Source organism: Myotis lucifugus, unplaced genomic scaffold, assembly GCF_000147115.1.
Source record: "Myotis lucifugus unplaced genomic scaffold, Myoluc2.0 scaffold_61, whole genome shotgun sequence".
NCBI lineage: Eukaryota > Metazoa > Chordata > Mammalia > Chiroptera > Vespertilionidae > Myotis > Myotis lucifugus.
This window is the reverse complement of record NW_005871109.1, coordinates 5,376,423-5,397,680: the sequence shown is the minus strand read 5'-3', so window position 1 is coordinate 5,397,680 and position 21,258 is coordinate 5,376,423. Positions and strand designations below refer to the sequence as shown.

Below are 21,258 nucleotides of genomic sequence, written 5' to 3'. Positions count from 1 at the left end.
CTTCCCTGTCAGGTTGGACCCCAGGAGCCCCCCGCTCCCCGCCTTAAATACTGCTCTAGGATGCTTTTTCAGTTCTAGGCTCTGTGCTGGGTGCTGTGGCTGCAGCCAAGACAGCATGCCTGTTGCCCTGGGTGAGCCTGGCTCAGCAGGTGGACAGAAAACACCCGGGTGTCTGCCTGCCAGGCTATTGTCTGGCCTGAGTTCAGTGCCTGTCCACTTGCCAGTCTGTCCCGGCCTATCTTTGCCTACTCACCCACCTCTTGTGTGTCCCTCTCTCCTGCCAGCACGTGTCGGACTGGGTGTCCGCTGGCTGATCTGTCCCTGACTCTGGAGTTGTCACCAGTGGTCCTGTGTGCACTGGAGGGAACTGGCCTGTCCCAGGTCCCCCCTGCAGTGTTCATCCTCACCGTGACGCGCTGTTTGTTTTCCGGGCTTTCTCTCTCCTCTTCAAGGGCACGGACTGTGTCCGATTCATGATTCATCCTCAGGTCTGGTGCTTAAGGCGCGGGGCTGAGACAGTGGATTAAGGTTTGCCGACTGAGTGAACGAAAGCCTCCAGCTGCGTGGGCTGCGTTACAGGGGAGCAGGATTGTTCTCGGTCACCCAGAAAGGCAGGGGGCTGGGCCCCAAGTCAGGCCCAGCTGCAGGGAGGAGACAGCAAATGCTGCCCATCACTCTGAAAGCAAAGAGGGGTTTCAGGGTGGTACTCCCGTGGTAGGGGGCTCCGGATTGGGGTCCCACTATGGAGGAGGTCAGAGCTAGGTTGCTCTCTGGGCAAAGGGAGGGGGGGTCTTAGTGGATCGATATAACAGAGGAACCCAGGGAAGAAAGGGCTTCATCTTGTCCCTCTTCATCTTGGGGGTCTGCTCAGAATCAGGGTACATGCTCTGCCAGGGGAAGGGGCACCCCAGTTCCCACCTCTGGGGTGCTTGGGGTTGCCTCTGCCCTCCAGCTTTCCCCCCCTAAAGCCCACCTGGAGAACCCCATGCCCTGCTCCATGTCCCTCCACCCCCAAAAGCACCCCCACTGTCAAGCAGCAGGGAGGGGGCCCAGGTCTGTGTCAGTCATGTGATCAATGCAGAGTAACCTCCCCGGAAACATTCATAAGTTTAATCCACGCCAGTAATAAAATCGCATTACATTTCTCATAAAATAAATGTTCCCATTTATATACAGAAGACAGACTGTACAGGCCCAGCCTGGCCCCAGGAGGGTCACACACAGACGGGCAACGGTGGAGGGAGGGCCGTCCTTCCCGTGGAGGACGGAGGAGTTCTAATCGGCGGGAGAGCGGTTGGCCGGCCGGGCGGTGGGCAGGCGGGCAGACGGACAGATGGGCCGGAGGCCAGGCGCCGGGCATTACTGAACCTGCGAGTCAAAGGTGCCATTGAGCTGCCCCTCCTCATAGTCCATCTGACACAAGATCATGTTGTTCTTCAGGAAGAATTTGTCTCCCACACAAAATCTGGAAAATCCAAGCAGGAGAGACAGGTCATGGAAGGGTCCCAGAGGGCGGCGGGGGCCCCCAGACAGAACTCAGGAGGGCTCTGGCCCCAGAGAACCCAGCTCGGCTGGAGGGGACCATGGGACATGAGGCCCTGGGGGGCTTGCTCCTTGAACTTTCCAGAGGGCACACCCTAAAGTCCGTGGGTTAGCCCGGCCCTCCGCCAGGCCCTGCAGCCTGGAGGGTGGGACAGGCAGACAAGCCTGGGCCACAGGCCTTCCAGTCAGATCCCCCATGGAGGGCTGGGGTGACTGTGAAGGGATGGGAATAAGCTACCCCTGTCCCAGAGAGGGAGAAAGAGAGAGGAGAACAAAGAAACAGGAAAAGACCCAGAGAGGACAGAGGTAGAGATGGGAAGGAGAAAGGGGTAAAATGGTTAATTTTCCCGCCCCTCTGTCCCCTCCCCAATTTAAGAGGATGGTCAGTGAAAGGCACTCTCTCTAAACAGAACCTGTGGGTTTCCTGGAGCATCTGTCCACGATGAGGGGACCCTGTTCCACCATCTGCCCCCTACCAAGGAGGGCTCTGCCTTTCCCTCTCTTCATCCAGTCTTCCTTAAGTCCTGGAGGATTCAGCCCTTCCCTCAAAGATGTCCCCAAGGTGGCTGAGCCCTCAGTGGGACCCCAGGGTCCTAGCAGATCCCACTCTGACCACCAGGTGGCGCTGCAATGTCACCGAGCCCTCCTAGCAGTGGGTCTGGCAGAGCCCCAGCCAGGCCAGTGTTCCCTACAGGTCCCTCAGGACCTAGTCCTCTGGGAATACTTGTATACGCTCCTTCCTGTCCTGGAGGCTCCTGAGAAAAGGGCCTCCTTCAGAGCCCCCCAGCCAGGAGGGCGCTAGCCCCATAGGTCCCTGAGGTCTCCCACAGGGCTGGGGCCAAAAGACCAGAGAGGAGGCTGGGCTGGAACCAGAATCACAGAAGAGGGGTCCGCAAGGAGGGGCTGTTCCCTGAAGAGATTTCGCCCTCCAGGCCTGGGAACCCCTTCTCACTAGAACATACATGCACATGGCACACACTAAGGGCACAGGGCATGTGTACAGAACCCTTGCACATGAACATTTAAAACGGTCTTTTCCTGCACATGCCTACTCATCACGCACAGAGTACACACATACCCCCATTTGTATATGGACACCTAGAAACACATGCATATGCCCACGCGGACATGGATATTTAAAACCACACATGCACATGGCACCCTGTGCAAACACAGTAAGCCCACACATGCTCCCATCCACTATGTTCACACAGACAGAACAAAGAAACAGGAAAAGACCCCAAGAGGACAGAGGTAGAGATGGAAAGGAGAAAGGGGTATGCACACACAGCGCATGCGCACACTGTGTGGGAACACACACATTTGACTACAGGGCTTAGGTATATATAAAACACACATATGTACACACATACTAGTACTCAGGACAGTGTGCACATGCAGCCACACACACACACACACACACACACACACACACACACGGGACCCACATCTGCATGCAGGCCTCCACAGCTTCTGGTCTGTCTGGCAGGAGTCACCTGGGCCTAGTGAGTGTGTTGGACTTTCTACGCGTCTAGCACTCACCTCTGGTTGCAGAGCTGGCAGGCGAAGCAGTCGAGGTGATACACATTGTCCCGGGCCCGCATCACCATCTCGAAGGCTGGGATCAGCTTGCTGCAGGCAGCGCAGTTTCCCGTGGTGCCGAACAGCCTGCAGAGGGAAAGGTGCAGATGTTCAGGAGCCGGCCAGGGAGCTCTGGAGAGGGTGGCAGGGCAATTGCCTCCACCCATGGCCCCCCCCAACCCCGTCTCCCTAACTTTTACTAACAGATCAGGTTTCAGAGAAATTGGCACATCAACTGAGGGATGGAGGTGTAGGGGCTCAAGGGTCAGCTAACACTGCCCATCCCTGGGCTGGGCTGGCAAGGCCTCCTCCCAGGTTCCCACTGGGGTCCCTCAAGCCCCTGGTGTCACCAGAATACTGGGCTGGACCCTGAGCAGGACTTTAGATTCACACAAGCCAGGAATTAGAGGTAGCTGGCCAATCATGGGCTGTGTGTCCTCAGGTAGGACACCCAGTCTCTCTGAGCCTCATTTATTTCAACTGTGCAATAGGGACGGAAATACAACCTTCACAGGCTTGTTGTGAAAACTTTTGCAAATGCTCAGTTGCAACTCATGTAGTGAACACCTATATAGTGTTTACTATGTACCAGGCACTGTCCTAAGGGCTTTACAAAGATCAACTCACTTAACCTTGACAACAACCCTACGAGCGTGTCTTTTTCAGCTACCAACTCAACTATGCGACTTGCCTAAGTCCCTTTTCCTTTCCCTTGACCTCAGTCCATCCCTCTTTAAAAGGGGATGATGGACTAGATGATCCTGTTCAAAGATGTCTATCCTACAACAGGATAGACGTCAAAAGGAAGCTCCGAGGACCTGTGGCACAATGCCACTTTGAGGCAGACAACCCTTCTTGTAGCTGCTGCCTGCCAAGTTCCAGGGACAGGGAGCTCACACCCTCCACGCAGGCTAATCCCTGACTGGATGTTTCAATGGTCTGAGCCAGCCAGGCTTCTCTTAGCTTCTTCCCTGCACACTGGCAGAGAAAGCCCCACGTGAGGCAAGGGGCTGAGAGGCAGGCAGGAGGCCCCTCTAATCCCTGATTTGTCCAGCTCAAGCTCAGGCGTCTGCAGACGAGCTTGGCTCCATTATTCATCAGTCCGAGCTGCGTGGTGGCTCAGATTAAGGCAGACAAAGGCTGGGCCACAGCATCTGCCTGCCAAGAGGGGCCATTCTTGCCACCAGTCCAATAAGGCCGCAGAGGGGGCAGGCTCTGGAGGGCCATTTTTCCGGGGCTGAAAAGCTCAAGGAAAGCCGCACCCCCACTCTGGCCCACTGGCCTACCTGGCCCCATCATTCCTTGGCCTCTGCCAGCACCCAGGAAAACACCTCCAGGCTCCAGGAGCTGGCAGGGCCCAGAATGCTTCTGGGTGCTTCAGCTCTCTGACAAGCCCAACCTGCCCTGTGGTCCATCCTCTCCAGGTCCTGCGGACTCATCTGTCATCTCCTCTCAACCAGGTGATGTCCTAAACCTCCAGAGTTGGACACTGTATCCAGGTCATTGGGGGGCGAGTCCCAGGAGCATCCCTTCCTTAACCTCTCCTCCCGGCCTCAGCCTCTCTCTTCCAGCCCCGCCAGGAACACTGAGTCACGGGTCCTGGTTTATTGCATCACTTAAAAAACCAACAAACAGCAACAAACTCCTGCAAAAGGCAGAAGTTAAAAGGGAAGCTGCAAGCAGGTAAATCTTAGGCTCTTTGGGGAAGCAGGGAGCCTCCGCTGATACGCCCACCCCTCACCACGTCCATGCCTGAGCAGAGGGAGCCCCAAGAATCCCTTGCCCCGACCTATTAATTAATGAGATGGGCCTTTCTTCCCCACAAGGCCCAGCCACCACCCAGAGCCTGTGTGGGAGCCAAATGCAGATGCTGGGTCTCCGCCAAGGCCCTTGCTCTGTGGCCTCCTTCCAGCCTTGCTGATGTCATAGACGGCCTAAGGGAGGGTTAATTGGGGGAGGCAGTTCCAGGGAATAGGATGCAGGCTGTGGGGGAGGGGGAGTTAGAGCTCGGATGAATGCAAAGCGGGAAGTTATCCTTTTCACCACTTCACAGAGGGGTAGACTGAGGCTCGGAGCTAGTTCAAACCCAGGTCTTTCAGCTTTGCCATCAGCAGTCCTTCTCCCAGGGCCTGGCTGTCTGCCAGGCTCCCCAGGCATCCGGGTGTCTAATCCCAGGACCCTTCTGGAAAGGTGTGGGGAGCTGGGCCCTGGTGAGAGGTGGGAAGGAGGGCCCAGGGCCATCAGAGCTTTCCCACCTGCTCCTGGGAGCCCCTCTGAGGCAGCCCCTCCCAGATCCAGGGACAGGGGGGTCAGAAGCACCTGACAAAGGCAGGGCCGGGACAGGTTGGTGCCCACGGGAAGCTCAGCTCAGGTGCCTGTGGTTACAGATGCCTGCCCGGAACCTGTGCTGGCCACTGAGGCCCAGGAGTTAAAGGCGTGGCCCTGCCATGGGGGCTCCGCGGGCATGTGGGGGGGCAGGGCAGGGGCAGGACAGTCCGGGATGAGCACACACTCAGGCTGTGCACTCTGGGTGCTGAGTCCACAGCCGAGGGCTCTCTGAGCAGAAGGGCCAAGCGGTGGGGGGCGGCCCACCTCAGGTAGTCTCGGCGGCACAGGATGAGGTTGGCCTTGGTGTAGAGGGTGGAGCCCACCTCGCCCAGGCGGCAGTCGCAGCAGGCGCACTTGAGGCAGTCCTCGTGCCAGTACTTGTCCAGAGCCTTCAACAGGTAGCGGTCCTTGATCTTGCGGTTGCAGCCGGCGCAGCCCTTCTGCTTCCCTTTGGGCTGGACGGACAGCATCGGCACGCCTGTGAACGGACAGACGAGAGACAGATGGACACGGGTGGGCCCTGCAGCTCTGTCCCTCTGAGAATGGGAGCCCGCTGCTTCTCTCTGCTGTGCCCCTCCAGAAGGGGGTTCCCAGGAGCCCTCGCTTTCTCCCCGGCAACCTCCTCCCTGGCCTCGGGTCCTGTCCTTTGGGCTGCACGGCACAGTCTGTTCCCCTCCCCTGTGAAGGTCCGTCCGGAAGCTCCAGGCAGCGCTGGGGAGCCCACGTCTGCTCTGCCACAGGGCACACACATGGCCCGAGGCGTGGCCCCTGATTGTTCCGCCCCATGCAACCGCTGCCCCCTCTGCAGCCCGATCTACAGGAGGCCCGAAGCCCCCCTCATGCAGCCACCATCCCATTGGCTCTTCCTGCAGCCCCAAGGATGGAACCTCATAAAGAGCATGGGGTCCACTACAACCCCCAGTTCTTCCTGCCATCTCGAGACTCCCTCACACAGCTTGTGCGTTTATCTGTTTTAACCCCAAAGTCAGACTACAGCCTCTTGGCTTATTCATGCAGAACCACGGAGGCGTCAAGAATATAAGATGCCCTGTGACCGTCCCAGGAGGGAGCAGGACTCTGGAGCTCACGCAGGTGTGTGCAGGAAGCTCTCCTCGGCAACGCTAGCAGTTAGTCAGACTTCCTCCCTGCCCTGGCCCGAGGGAGGGGAGGCTCCCAGCCTTTGGATCCCTGCTCTTCCCACCAGGATAAGAATCTCAGAGCCACTGGCCCCCTCCCAGGGCCCACCGAGCTTCTCAACGTACAAGAAAAGGCCAAGTACGAGGGGCTGGGATCTAAGCCTGGCATTCACCAGAGGACGGTGATGCACGGCGGGCAGGTGTGTGCATCACTCACAACCCATGCGTGCGGGCACAAGGAGTGACCACAGGGAGGAACCGCTGAGGAGATGGGGACAGATGTCAGGTGTCATCCGGGAGCTTGGACATCCACGTGGAGCCCTGGGGCTTGAGTGTGGTGCAGACCAGGCTTGGTGGGGAGAGCAGGGAGTCTCAGAGCTCCCACCTGGGGAGTGGAGGTGCCTGTGTGCACTCGTGAAGGTGGTGGGGATGGGGTGTTCCCTCCCTGACCAGGCTCAGGTGGATGGAGGGGTTGGCTCTGGAGAGAACAGTCCCCCCTTTCCTGCCTCCCTGGCTCTCCAACCAGCTCCTGCCCTCTGCCCTCTGCTCTTGGTCCCATCCTTGCCCTGCACTCTCCAGGGCTTTGAGTTCAAATCCTATCACCTGGCACCCTCCCACACACACACACCCACTACCCCCAGTACATTGTCTGAGCTCAGTGATGGCGAACCTTTTGAGCTCAGCATATCAGCATTTTGAAAAACCCTAACAACTCTGGTGCCGTGTCGCATATAGAAATTTTTTGATATTTGCAACCATAGTAAAACAAAGATTTATATTTTTGATATTTATTTTATATATTTAAATGCCATTTAACAAAAATAATCAACCAAAAAAATGAGTTTGCGTGTCACCTCTGACACGCGTGTCATAGGTTCACCATCACTGTCTGAGCTGCTTCCTTGGTGTGACCCTTCCTCAGCGGGGCAGAACCACAGCCTCCAAGGGGCCTCATTCTCAAAATCCACAGGTAGGAGGTCCGAGGGGCCTTCGGAGTGATTCTGAGCAAACGGTCTCCTTCTATAGATGAGGAACCTGGGGCTCAGGCAGCCCCAGGGGCTAGTGTGGGGCACCAGTTAAGCTGGCGCCTGGGGACCCTGCCCTCCTCCTGTGCTTTCTCAGCCTCATTGCCTCCTCAGACTCCTTTCTGAGAGGGGGTGGCCCTTGGGCCGAGGGGCAGCAGGCCAGGTGAGGGCAGGGAGGCGGTGTCACAGGCTGCTGTGGGCTCTCTCGCCCGCCCTCCTCCAGTCCCCGCAGGGCTGTCTGTTGCTGGGAAGTTCGCTGCCTGATTTCCTTAGTGCAGCTCTAAAGGTTAATTGGTCTGAGAGAGGGATGGGGCTCAGGACGACTCTGTCCCCGGCCTGCCTGCGTCTCTTCCGAGAGGGTTCAGCCCGGTCACAGCTCCGAGGAGCCCTGGAGGCCAGCTGGGGACCAGGCACCCCTGAGAACTAAGGCGGGCGGGAAGGGCTTCTTTCAAGACCTGGCCTACATACAGGGAGGAACCAGGTGTGACCAAGTGGGGGAGGGGTTAAGACGTGGGAAGGTTGGGGGGGGTCTCTGGTGGGATGATTTCTCTCCAGGGCTTGTAGAGGGAGCACCCAGCCAGCATAGCCACCAACTTGGAAAATCTCAGGCCAGGCCTCTAGGATAGACCCTGAGGCTGATTTCCCCTTGCTTCCCTGACCCCTCCCCAGTAGCCAGAGCTCTTCAGCTGTGCTCTCACTGGCGAGGGGTAGGAGGGGGTGAGGCCTGGTATATCCACCCATCTCAGGCAATGCACCTGGCCTACTAAGTTCTACCCCAAAATGATGGGGGATCTCAGCACTAGGAGCATCTGCCCTCTCCATCTCCCTCTGGCTTGGATCCTGTGCAGAATGCCTGGCCACTGAGCCACAGGGCTATAAACTATAGCACTAGTCGGCAATTCCATCACCAGAGCAGGCTGGTACCTAGTGGACCCAGGGAGGCCAGGAGAAACAAGCTTGCCCAGGTCCCCCACCTCCTACCTGTGCCCAGGCTGGGCCTGGCACGTGGCAGGTTCTTGGTAAGGCTTGGGCACCCTGCTCTAGGGTGCTGAACTCTGCTTCCTGGGCCTAAAGTCTTAAGAAGCCGTGTGGTTTCTGCCAGAAGTGCACTGAGACAGAACACCAGGGCCAGCCTGGTGGTGGAGGTCTCAGAACATCTGGGGGCCTTGAACTTTCTCTGCCTGGAAAGGCTGAGGTCCTGGGAGAAGTCTGACTGGTCCCTCCCTTCTTTATGGAGCGCCCACGCTGTGCTTTCTCTGGCTGGGTTAGTCCACAAGACTTGAAAAAAACGCCTGGAAAGGTAAGGAGGCTCTGAGGAGTTACCAATGGGTCCCTGCTCCCTAGAGGGTCCAGGCTCTCCCTGGGCACCCTGCCTCCCCAGCCCCCACCCAGCCTGTCAGCTGGCCCTGCAGACACCTCTCCCCCCTCCCTCCCCTGCCTGGCTCTGGGAGCTGAGCCTCGGGCCATGCACTTTCCATTAAGGAGATAGCATCCCTTTGCTGAAGTCCATTTGGGATCCATTTTAGTGTTATCTAAAAATCAAATCTACATGGTAATCCTTTTAATGTACTCCTGACTTTAGAAAAAAACAGGTTTGCGCTCCTTCAGGAAAGGTTTTAAAGCATTACCCAGTAATTACTACTCACCCATGAAAACACTGATCTTTTACAATGGGTGATGTGTGCGCCTGCCCGCACACGCCCACACACACGCTCAGACACACGCAGGGGACCTGGCCAAACAAACCAGTTCACTCAGCCCCCGTGCTCCCCTCAGATCTCAGGGTGTGGAGGGGACATCTGCGGGGAGATTGGCCAAACCCCTACCCTGTCTCCACCCTGGGCGGGCTGACGGGGGAAGGAGGCAGCCTCCCAGTCTGACTCATCCAGCTGCCAGACACTTACCCTCAGCTCTTTAATCTGGGAAAAAGCCAGACAGTCCAGGTGATCGGAGGGACTGCCAGAGGTCATTCAGCTCTTCCCTGACCCCCTCCCTCCAACCAGAAGTGCAGCCTTCCTCTTCGCATGGACTCCCCAGGTGGTCTGCCAGCCAGGCCCAAGTCTGCAGCCATCCTGCCCACCAATCCCAGGCCAGCTGCCTTTCAGATCCAGCAAGTGGACTTCTCCAAACAGCCAAGCCCGTTGGCTCCTGATCCCACCAATGCCTCCAGCTTGGAGAGGAGGCAGAGCCTGGCTGTGGAGCACTCCTGCCCCCTCCTAGTGAGCTCCTCCAAGGCCCGTCCTCCTACCCAGAATGCCCACCCCACCCAGCCCCAGGTCACCCCGGGCCTGCCCTGTGGCTCCCCTGCCTGCAGCCATTGTGGCCACCACTGGCAGCTCCACCTGACATGTGTGGCCCCTTCCACAGCCCAGCATGTCCTGCGGGGCACTGTTGATCTGCTCCCCGTAGAACCCTGGAATAGCACCCCCTCCATCCTGCAAGTGGATCTTGTTTGCTTCTGTCCGGGGCCCTCACACCGCCACTGCTCCAGGAAGAAAGGCCTTGCCTGCCCACCCCACTCTGCCCCAAAGGGCAGAGGCAACAGAGGGGTTGAGGCAAAGGGCACAGGCCTTGAACTCGGAGCCCACTTGCCAGTCTGGGCCGTGTCCTAAGCAGCTGGAGGGCCTGGAGCAAATCCCGCCACCTTCCTGACTTGCATCTGTGACACGGGGGCAACAGTCTCTTTCCACACGGACTGTGGCGAGGGTAGAATGAGGTTGCGCACGGGAAGCCACAGCACAGAGCCCGGCGTTCAGAGGGGACGAATAGGAACCAACATGCACTCCAGGCCGACCGCCTTCCCCGCTCTGCCATTCGGTTTCTTTTTTTTTTTTTTAAATATATTTTATTGATTTTTTACAGAGAGGAAGGGAGAAAGATAGAGAGTTAGAAACATTGATGAGAGAGAAACATCGATCAGCTGCCTCCTGCACATCTCCCACTGGGGATGTGCCCGCAACCCAGGTACATGCCCTTGACCGGAATCGAACCCGGGACCTTTCAGTCCGCAGGCCGACGCTCTATCCACTGAGCCAAACCGGTTTCGGCATGCCACTCAGTTTCTTTTCTCTATAACTTTTTGTCTTGATATAATCGCAAGCTTTCAGAAAAGTTGCAAGAATAGAAAGAACTCCTGTATATCCTTCACCCAGATCCCCTAAATATGAACATCTTACCATATTTCCTATCTACCTATCTAGCTAGCTAGCTAGCTACCTATCTATAATATTTTTCCTGACTCATTTGAGAGTTGTTTTAGAGATGAAGCCCCTATACCAGTGATGGTGAACCTATGACACTCGTGTCAGAGGTGACACGCGAACTCATTTTTTTGGTTGATTTTTCTTTGTTAAATGGCATTTAAATATATAAAATAAATATAAAAAATATAAATCTTTGTTTTACTATGGTTGCAAATATCAAAAAATTTCTATATGTGACACGGCACCAGAGCTAAGTTAGGGTTTTTCAAAATGCTGACACGCCGAGCTCAAAAGGTTCGCCATCACTGCCCTATACCCTTTAATACTTTGGTGTTATGTCCTAAAAGCAAGGGCATTCTCCCCCACAAGCATAGTATGGTTATCAAAACCAGGACATTATCACTGACATAATACTGCTATCTAATCTATAGATCTCATTCCGATTTCACCAATGATTCCAAATAATGTCTTGTATGGCAATAAAATTCTGAATCATGCATTGCCTTCAGTTGTCAAGTTTAGTCTACTTAAATCTGGAAGAATTCCTAAGCCTTTGTGCTTCCAGACAAGGACATTTTTGGAATACAGACTAGCTTTTTATGGAATATCTTTCAACGTGGGTTTATCTGACATCTTTGACTGTGTGACTTCCACTCCTCTGTGCCTCAGTTTTCTTTGTTACAAAATGAGTGTGAAGATAGTACTCACCTCACAGCATTGCCACGAGGGATAAAGGAGTTAGTGTGTGTTCAGGACTAACTGGACCTGGGAGTCGGAAGTTAGCTCTGCTGAGGGTCACCCACCCCATTCGGCCCATGATGATATCAGTCACAGCTCTGTCTCAGGTCCCCCAAATAGTGATGGGCACCTATTTTGAGGAGACTAAACTGGTATGAATGTGCCACTGTGGTAAGAGTCACACGGGTACTAACTAGAGTCCAGCATGAACCAGAGGACGCCCAGTGGTCACTGCCAACGTGTGCAGAAGGAAGTCAGACCCTCTGTTAGGCTGTCCCGTGTCCGGTGAGTGGGAAGGGCTTGCTGTCGCAGCTCAGAGGGTGGCAGTTCGGGACAGGTCCCTCTGGCTGCTCTGGAGCAAGCCCTGGGAGCACAGGCACGTGTGGCCTTGGTATTTCTCATAATCTCCCCTTGTACCTCAGTACCAGTGCCAACCTGTGCCCACACAGCACCACACAGCTGCCCAGTCCCGTTCTGGGGCTTCCCTTTCTCACCATGGGCGCCCTCCCCTCCTCTGGGGCAGGCAGAGGTCTGTGGAGAGACAACGCCAATGGAACAGTTAGTGCTCAAATTCTGGGCACTTGGCTCACAACTGCCTTATGAGGCAGGTACCATCATTCTTCTCATTTAACAGCAGGGAAACGGGGGCACGAGAAAGGTTATGACGTATCATGAGCGACACAGTTAGTCAGGGACAGAGCGGGGATTTGAACCCGAGCAGTCTGTTTTGGGGGCCCCAGCACTGGACTCACCTGCTCTGCTGCCAGCCTGTGTGTGGCTAACCTCTGAGGGGCTACCGACCCAGGCGGGAGGCACTGCAGAGATTAGGAAACCTGGATGGTACACAGGCGCAGGACACACATGCAAATATACACAGCCACACACAAATACAGGTACATGGAATGACACACACATACATTAGGTCCACAAGAGGCGGGACTGTGTCTATGTATTCTCCCCACAACAATTTTATTCTAGTGCCCAGCCCAGTGTGAAGTATAGTAGCTGCTCAGTAAGTTGCATGAAAATACATAGGCATGAATCCAAGCACGCACATGCCTGGATGTGCGTGTGTAAACATATGCACACGTACGCACAAGCAGTCACCTGGGCTTTTATTGCCTTTTGAAAAACTACATTTCCGAAGAGTGGGACGTCGCTCAAAATCAAGCTCTGATTTGAACAAAAGGCTTAGTGATCTGTTCTCAAAACCACTTTCCCGGGGAAAGGAAGAGTGCAAGCCCCCAGGTTCCACCCACATGGACTTACGTGGAGGGTGGAAGCACTTCAGCTGCTGTGTGTGTGTGTGTGTGTGTGTGTGTGTGTGTGTGTGTGGGTGGGTGGGTGGGTGGTGGTGGTGGTGGTGAGGTGTCTGTGGCCTTCAGGAATCTGGGTTGCTACCACCTGTAAGGTGCTGTACCCACCTGGGCCCACACCTGGGCCTGGAACTGCAGTGTAGAATCAGAAACGGAGCCAACCTCAGCCCCTCCTTGGCATCAATGCCATTTAATAAGGAAATTTGAAAGTGTAATCTAATTCTGCAGAATCTCTTTAAATCTCGTTTTCTCAGAAGTCACTTCATTTCGCACGGACACATCCAGCCTTGTGAGAAGGCCTCCATTTCACACCAGTTTTATCTCCACAATTTCTCGTCTCACTGCACTCCTATCCCAGGGCCTTGCCACGCGGCAGGCGAGGCCTGAACTAATAGCATTTCCTACTCATTTGGAATCAAAAGCCAATGAGAACAACTGTTGAAATGCACGGCGACAGCCGCCTAGGGCACACTCCTCACCGCCCTCTGCGCCCCCATTCGCAGGCAGCGTGCTTCCTGGGTTAGTGAGGGAGAGAAGCAGGGTCCTGTGGCCTCCAACTCCCGCTGGGGCCAGTGAGGGAGGCTGAGGCTTGGCTCACGGGGTGCGGTCAGCTCAGCGGAGAAATTGGCCCCTCTCATGCTGGGACTGCCCCTAACGGGGGTGTGAGAGTTGTAGAGGCTCAGACTGGGGGCCCTGCAGACAGATGGCCTCAGCTTGAATTCCACCACTTCCTAGTTCTGCCTCAGTTTACTCACCTGCTAAACGAGGACAGCCTACTCTGAAGGATTACTTTGACTATTAAATTAGATTAATAGACACGAAGTATGTAGAACAGTGCTTAGCTTTACAAAATCAGCTAAGAAAACGTATGTGTATCTCATGACCCAACAATTCTATTCCTGGCCATATGCCCAACAGAAAGGAGACCTTATGTCCACCAAAGGAGATATATACAAGGATGTTCACAGCCATTTACTTCATAATAACTCCCAACTGAAAACAACACAAATGCCCACCGACAGTAAAAGGGATAATGAATTATGGTATATTCATACAATAAAAGGGTCCACAGCAGTGAAAAGGGACAGATCACTGATACACACAGCAATATGGATGAATCATAATGCTGAATGAAAGAAGTCAGACACAACAAGGCACATGCCATATAATTCTATTTATATGTAATTCCCCAACAGGCAAAACGATCTGTGATAGACGTCAGAATAACGGGTGTGCTATCGCCTGGCAGGGGGTGCGGGGAAGCCCTCGGAGGTGCTGGGAATGCCCTCTGCCTTGGTCTGGGTGGTGTTAAAATGATGTATACATATGTAGACATTCACTGGAATGAACACTTGAGACTCGTGCAATTTACTGCGTATATTTCACATCTCAATTTTTTTAAAAAAAGAACTACTAGTTAGATGGAGCCCCCTCAGTCAGGACTTGGTATGCCTCTTCAGGAAACCCACCTTTCACCAGCACTTGCTGCATCTGTCCTCTCACTGAATCCTCATTTTAACTCCCAGGTACTCAATGATCATCCCCATCCGACAGGTGAGGAAACAGAGGCCCAGGGAGGTCCAGGCCCTTCCCCAGGCCACACAGCTGGAAGGGTACAGGGCAGGGGTTGGAGCCCCAGCGCCCCAGACTCCAGAGCTCAGGTTCTCACCCAGCACACGCCCACGGCCTCCCTGGAGCAGCATCTGGGTGCCCCTGTACAGCTGCAGGCCGGATGATGCTGGGCTGGGGTGAGGGCATGTGTAGAGCAGGGCCTGGGCTGAGACCAGGGGGAACTATGGCTCATGCTCTGGTGGGTCACAGGTTGTTTCTGCTCGTCTGCTGGTCCTTTAGAAGCTATGGTTGCTGTTGGATCTTAAAAGGGCTTCTGGGCAAGGTCAAAGGGAGACATGGACCAGAAACTAAGGACATAGAAGGGACAGGGGCTGGGCAGGGAGCAGGAGGGCTGTGTAGAGGCAGACCCAAGATGTTTGCTTTGTAGCCTTGACAGTGACGAAGAAGCCTTGAGATGGCACATGGCCTCGAGGGGGAGGGTCGAGCTGTGAGGGGAAAGCTGGGGGCTCCAGACCCAGAGCCACAATAGTGGGGGGAACCCTCAAGCAACAGCCAGGGGCTTGTGTGTCAATGAGGAAATGGGAAGGAAGAGGTCCTGGAGAGGGGCTGGCTCAGGTAAGACATTTAAAAGCAGTCTAGCCCCGCAGCTGTGGCTCAGTGGTTGAGCGTCAATCTATGAACCAGACAGTCACAGTTCAATTCCCGGTCAGGGCGAACTGGGTTGCAAGCTCAATCCCTGGTGTGGGATGTACAGAAGGCAGCCGATCAATGATTCTCTCTCATCATTGATGTTTCTATCTCTCCCTCTCCCTTCCTCTCTGAAATCAGTAAAAATCCTGTATAATAAAAGACTAATATGCAAATAGGCCAAACGGCGGAATGACCAGTCGCTATGATGCGCATTGACCACCAGGGGGCAGACGCTCAACTCAGGAGCTGCCCCCTGGTGGTCAGTGTGCTCCCACAGGGGGAGCGCCGCTCAGCCAGAAGCCGGTCTCATGGCTGGTGAGCGCAGCAGCGGTGGTGGGAGCCTCTCCTGCCTCCGTGGCAGTGCTAAGGATGTCCCATTGATGGCTTAGGCCCGCTCCCCCTGAGTGGACATCCCCCGAGGGCTCCTGGACTGCAAGAGGGCACAGGCCGGGCTGAGGGACCGCCCCCCCCCCCAAGTGCACGAATTTCGTGCAACGGACGTCTAGTAAATAAATAAAGGCTGTCCAGCAATGCTTGCCTTCTCTAAAGCACCCAGTCCCTCCTGGTCTCCACAGTCCACCATAGTAGGGAAGAGTATAGATGTCTCCAAACATCTGCAGCCACTGTAGTCCCGTTCAATCACATGATAATACCCTGTATTAAATACCTACTGTGTGCCAGGTGCTTTATTCTCATTAACTCTCATCCTCATCACTGAGGTCAGGGAAATCATAGAACCTGCCGGAGGGCACAGCTTTGAGGGGCCAAGTGGGCCTTCAGACCCAGGCGACTGGCCCCAGCCCCTCCCTGCTCTCTATCAGGGCCGGAGGCAACATGGCCTGAGCCACGGCAGCAGTGAACTTCTGCTTGGACCCAATCTTGACCTCAGGAAGAGAAGAAGGCTCTAGAGGCCCCTTGCTGGGATCCATCCGTCAGGGTGGGCTTCCGGTCCCCAAGGCCCCATGGAGGAGCATTCCTGTGCAGGAGCACGAAGCAGCAGGCATTTCTGCAGCGTGTGCTGGTGGAGGCAAACCTTCCTAGGAATGGAGTGTCCTAGAGCCTGAACCCACAGTGACCTTCCAGTGTGTGTAGACGATGGGGCGGAGGGGCTTCCACACACCTCATTGTGGAGGGAAGCTGGGCCCCACACAGCCCTGTGTTAGGAAACAGCTTGAGGGGACCCAGCGGGGAACTTGCAGGGGCCTGGAGGGTTCACTGAGAGACACCGGAGCAGGTCCGATTGGAACCGGCTCGTGAACCACACACAGTTTCCTGGGCTCTTTGGTGAGGGGAGTTTAGAGACGTCAGAATGCGCTCTTTGTTTGTCACTGGGAATGATGCTTAAGTTAACTGCGTAGTTATCTGCAGGGGGGAGTGTAGGCATTTTCTTCCAACTCTCTGGTGGTCTCTGTAAAGTCCCGATGTATCTTGAAAGCAATAGGACTCTAGATCGCCTCCTCCAAACCTGGGCTCTGCACTCTTACCCAGGCTTCCCCTCACCATACGAACACCATCACCCACCCAGATGTTCCGGCCAGAAACTCAGTCATCCTCAGACCTCTCGTTATCCTCGTCCCCCTTCCTCTGCTGACTCCTTCTCCCCATGCCACCTGCTTCTTTTCATTTCCAGCGCTGCCACCATCTTTCGCCACATTATCAGCATAGCTCCCCACCAGCCTCTCGTGTCTAGGATCTACAATCCGTTCTTCACACAGCAGCTGGAGAAATCTTTCCAAAGTAGGTCATGTTACTGCTCAGCTTGAAACCCTTCCATAACTTCCGGTGGCCTAAGAGTTCACACTCTTGATCAAGCTCATGATATCCTCATGTGGGTCTGCCGCTGCCTCCCTCTCTCACACGGCACTCCAGTCACATTCCAGATCTCCCTACTGCCACAGGGCCTTTGCACATGCTGTTTCCCCCTTTATAGAACACCTTCCTGCCTCTTCACGTGGCTGGCTCCTTCTCATCTTTGGCTTTTGGCTGCACTGCCATCTCCTCAGAAAGGCCTTCCTTGACCTCCTTATTTCCTTATTTAAATGACCCCCTTATCATTTCCTTTTGAGTTTTTATCACAATTTGTAATTGTTTTACTGTTCTGTGATTTTACTTGGGGAAAAAAATGGTCTCTCTCATAAGATTGTAAGCCCCATGAAGGCCTGTTTCGGGCCCTGCCTGGCTTGTTCACCATTGTGTCCTCAGTGTTGAGCCCCAAAGCTCCCTTTTTAACCATCAGTTCAGTTAATGAATGAAGATACTCAGATTTGACTGGCAAGAGTCTGCTGGCCAGCGTGGGCTGGTGCAGATAGGCAGGCTCCCCCGAGACAGGAGCCTGAATCAGGCTTGCTGTTGACTCGAGCCCCCAGCCCCAAAGCACCCGTAGTTTTAAGGCCTAACAAACAAAGCAATGCCTAGGTCCTGCCTGCCTTGATCTGGATTTTTGAGAGGCCCATCGCAGCGCAGTGCAGGGCTCCTGCTGAGAAACGACGGCTCTTGTACAAATACAAGCTTTCTATCCCTTCGATAAAGGGACAGCAATCCTGCCCTTCAGGCCCTGCAGACCCTTGCATGTAACTACTCCATCCCAACCCTCAGGGGCTGGGGGTGGAGCCAGAGCACAGGCATCTGTGTAACCGCAGCAGCTGTCTTTCCCTTTGCATTTGTGGCCTGGGCACCTCCTCCTCCAGACACAGGCCTAACCTCCCCAGTCACCCACCTGAGGGTCCTCTTGGCTGACAGATATGACCACACTTCCGGTCTAGTCTAAGCGCTGGGGGCCCAGTGGGAGGAAAAAGCCCCTGAAATTTGCCGCAGAAAACCCCAGGCCCAAGCTTTTCTCTCTCTGTAGCCTCCACCAAACCCCATCCCATCCCGGGCTGCGGGAGCCCCTAGGGCCCTTGACAGGATGCTGCTTGGAGCTGCACAGCTGTGGGGACCAGCAGGGAAGTGTCTGGAAGGTACATTCCCCAGACGGCAACCCAGCTGCTCCCTGGGCACCCGCAAAGCCCGAGTCACCCGTCTAATGAAACAGGGCTCCCGAGGGGCCTGCAATCTCCGCAGAGAAGGAGGGCACGGACTCCCAGACGAGTCTCAATTTCACAGCATCAGGGACGTGAGCACCAAGGCACTGAACCAGAAAACGAGAGTCTGGCAGGAGCGGCAGACACACCGTGAGCGCCAGGGGATCGGAGATTAGGGCCCTTCAAAATCAATTTTGAATTCAAACTTTTAAATGTGTTCTCCAGACGCAAAGAAGGGACCCTCCAGGCAGGCTGGGCCCGGCCAGCTGCTGGGTCCCGCTTCCTCCCTGAAGCAGCCAGGCCCACCTGCCAGCCACTGGGCTGGATGACGAGGGAGGCAAGCTGGCGAGGAGGGAGACTCCAGACCCCGCTCCCGGGAGCTGCAGGGACAGGAGCCCCTGGGGCTCACCTCACAAGCACTACCTCTGGGGTGCCTGCCTGAGATGCTGCCCCGGGGCTTCCTGGTGAGGTTTTGGGGGCTCCTCCGCCCTCCTTTATGCACCTGGATGAGAGGAGCTAAGTGCAAGGCCACTGCGGGCCAGATTCCCTTAACCCCCACCCCCAGCCTGGCTGAGGAGGCTCATGGGGCACCAGTGGCTGAAACCAGTGGGAATGCGAGCCTTGGACTCGGACAGGCAGAGATTTGTAGCCTACACCAGTCCTGGCTCCCAGGGAGAAGATTCTGGTTCAGAAGTGCATTTCCCCTCTGGAAGCCTGGTGGGAAGAAGCCTGCCGTGTCGTAGAATGCAGGCCCTGTGGAGGGCGAGTGAAGCCCCCAGAGCAAAGGGAGAGACAGTGGCATCCATGTGCGAGTCAGCGAAGCTGCGGGGCTGCTGGGAAAGCTGGCGGGGGCCCAGGCTGCATTATCGGAGGCGAGGTGTCTGCGGGCCAGGGAGCTGACAAGCATGCTGCCTGTTACTGGTCAGACCACGTGTGGAGCACTGCGCCCTGTTCGGGGCCCTGCCCTGGGAGGTAGACAGGGACACACAGGGCAGCAGGCCCCACAAGGACGCTAAGGTCAACAGACCACTCCAGCCACACCTTGGAGGAGGCCCCAGGGCCCGCAGAGGATGCTCCTGGCAGCCCACCTATGGCTCCCTGCTCCTGCCGGGTCCCTACTCAGCCATATTTGTTCCTCCAAGCCTATGATCAGCCCAGCACTGAGGCCTTCCTCATTGCTGGGTGGGGAAGCCAGTCCATGACAAGCCTGTCTGACCCCAATGACCTCATAGCCTCTACTCGCCAGTCTTCCAAACTCAAGACTAACCATCAACTTTAAGCCACACTCCTGAGACAGAGACAAGAGTGACTGGGAGCCACTCTTCTGCAGAGAGGCAACAGAAGGGGTAGCGGAGGCCATGGGTCCACAGAGACCTCACAGGGAGCCCCTGCTGGGGTGAGGTGCGCTGGGAGGGGGCAGGAGTCAGCAGACCACTTAAGGGAGAGCAGGCAGGGATGCCCTAACCCCTCCCGCCCTGGCTTGGGAGTGGGCTGCAGGCTCTGTAAGGAAATTACAACACAGGCCTGGGTAATGCTCCTTTTAGTTACAGCATAAACTGCAGCAATAAAGCGTACCTGGGGAATGTTTAGAGAAAGCACTAATGATTTCTTCCCCAGTGGTTAATAAATTCACTTCCAGATCAATTTGTTCGCGATAGAGCCCGGCGAGCGGAACCCGCGAGGCGGGCACAGCCGAGTGTGTCTTTTTCAGTATAAATGATTTATTACGATGATTAGCGGCACATAAACAATTTAAAATACAACGCTAATTAGTTTGGGGAAAAAGGAGGGGAAAAGCCACACTGCCTCTCTCCCCATTATGTTCTACTTCCCTAAGTGTGTACTTTTTAATTAAATCCAAATGTCACAATAAATTTAAAGTGTTTTATTACCACTCGGGCTAACGAAGGCAGTCATGCAAGCCCCCTTCTCAGGCATCCGCGGGCTCGGCTGGGGGTGAGGATGGGGGTACCAGCAGGGTCTGTCCACAAACTCTCCTGGAGGTGGGAGGTTTTTGCGAGATCTCTGGAAACCCCTCCTGGTTTCTGGCAGCCCCAAGCTGGAGACCTCTGGGACTCCCCTCTTCCTCTCCCCTTCCTGGCAGCCCGAGTGACGACGCCCTAATGCCGGCTCTGACCAGCCCAGACGCCAGGCACGTCTTCTCGGTGGTCCCCCAGGACTCTGCACCCTCCTCGAGCCCTCCTCAGGGGCTCTATCATCATATACCTAACACCTCTGCCTGCCCAGCATCAGGCTTGGCATTTCCTATGCATCTTACCGTGTCCTCGTTCCAGTGCTATGAGTAGTAATTATTGTTTCAATTTGGGGGATGGGGAAATTGAGGCTCAGAGAGGTGGGAACATTTATCTAAAGTCACACAGCTATAATGTGGGCTTTTGCAACATCCCTATTCCTATCCCACTGTTCTGCATCAGAACCCACATCTAACCACGCCCTGGTTTCCCAGCCCCCAGAATGCGGAATAGAAAACAGAGCACAGAGCCTTGCTTTGCCCAGAAACACATTTGAGGCAGAATTTCAGGCCAGGGACCCGGACTCTGACGAATCTGGGTTCAAGTTCAGGCTCTGCCATTGACCCACAATATAAACTCAGCGAGGTTCGTAGCCTCTCTGAGCTTCAGCTTCCCTGCCAGCAGAGCTGGAGCAATAGCACCCAATTCACAGGCGAAAGAACCAAAGCGGCTAGAGCAAGCACAGTGCTCTGCAATCCGTGACACGCCGTGTAAGTAGAAATTACTAACAAAAACCCTTGAGGTGAGCAGGGCTCTGTAAGAGCACACAGTGCCCATGTCACTCGTGAGAAAATGGAAGCCAGCAAGGAAAAGGACTTACCCAAGATCCACTGAACCTTAGGAGCCAGGGGACCAGGTTGCAGGCAACCTCCCTTCCAAAAGCTCAGCCAGCCAAGAATGACTTTTCTCCTATAAACACTCTTGCACTGTTTATTTGAAATTAAAAACGAATATCCCTAAATGTAGAGTTACCATATGACCCAGCAATTCCACTCCTAAATACATACCCAAGAAAAATGGAAACAGATGTTCACACTGAAACTTGTAGATGAATGTTCATAGTAGCAGCATTAT

The 21,258-nt window shown here is 55.1% G+C and overlaps 1 protein-coding gene across 1 annotated transcript in view; it reads right to left on the bottom strand.

Annotated features, from left to right (window-relative positions):
* Positions 1 to 1,141: 1,141 nt before the first annotated feature.
* Positions 1,142 to 21,258, bottom strand: part of LMO1 (LIM domain only 1) — a 32,927-nt gene continuing 12,810 nt past the window's right edge. The window contains exons 2-4 of the mRNA XM_006089652.3: positions 5,716 to 5,929; positions 3,085 to 3,210; positions 1,142 to 1,465 (exon numbers count right to left, since the gene is read on the bottom strand). Coding sequence (XP_006089714.1) covers positions 1,360 to 1,465; positions 3,085 to 3,210; positions 5,716 to 5,929 — 446 coding nt within the window. The 3' untranslated portion in view covers positions 1,142 to 1,359. The remainder of the gene's footprint in view (positions 1,466 to 3,084; positions 3,211 to 5,715; positions 5,930 to 21,258) is intronic.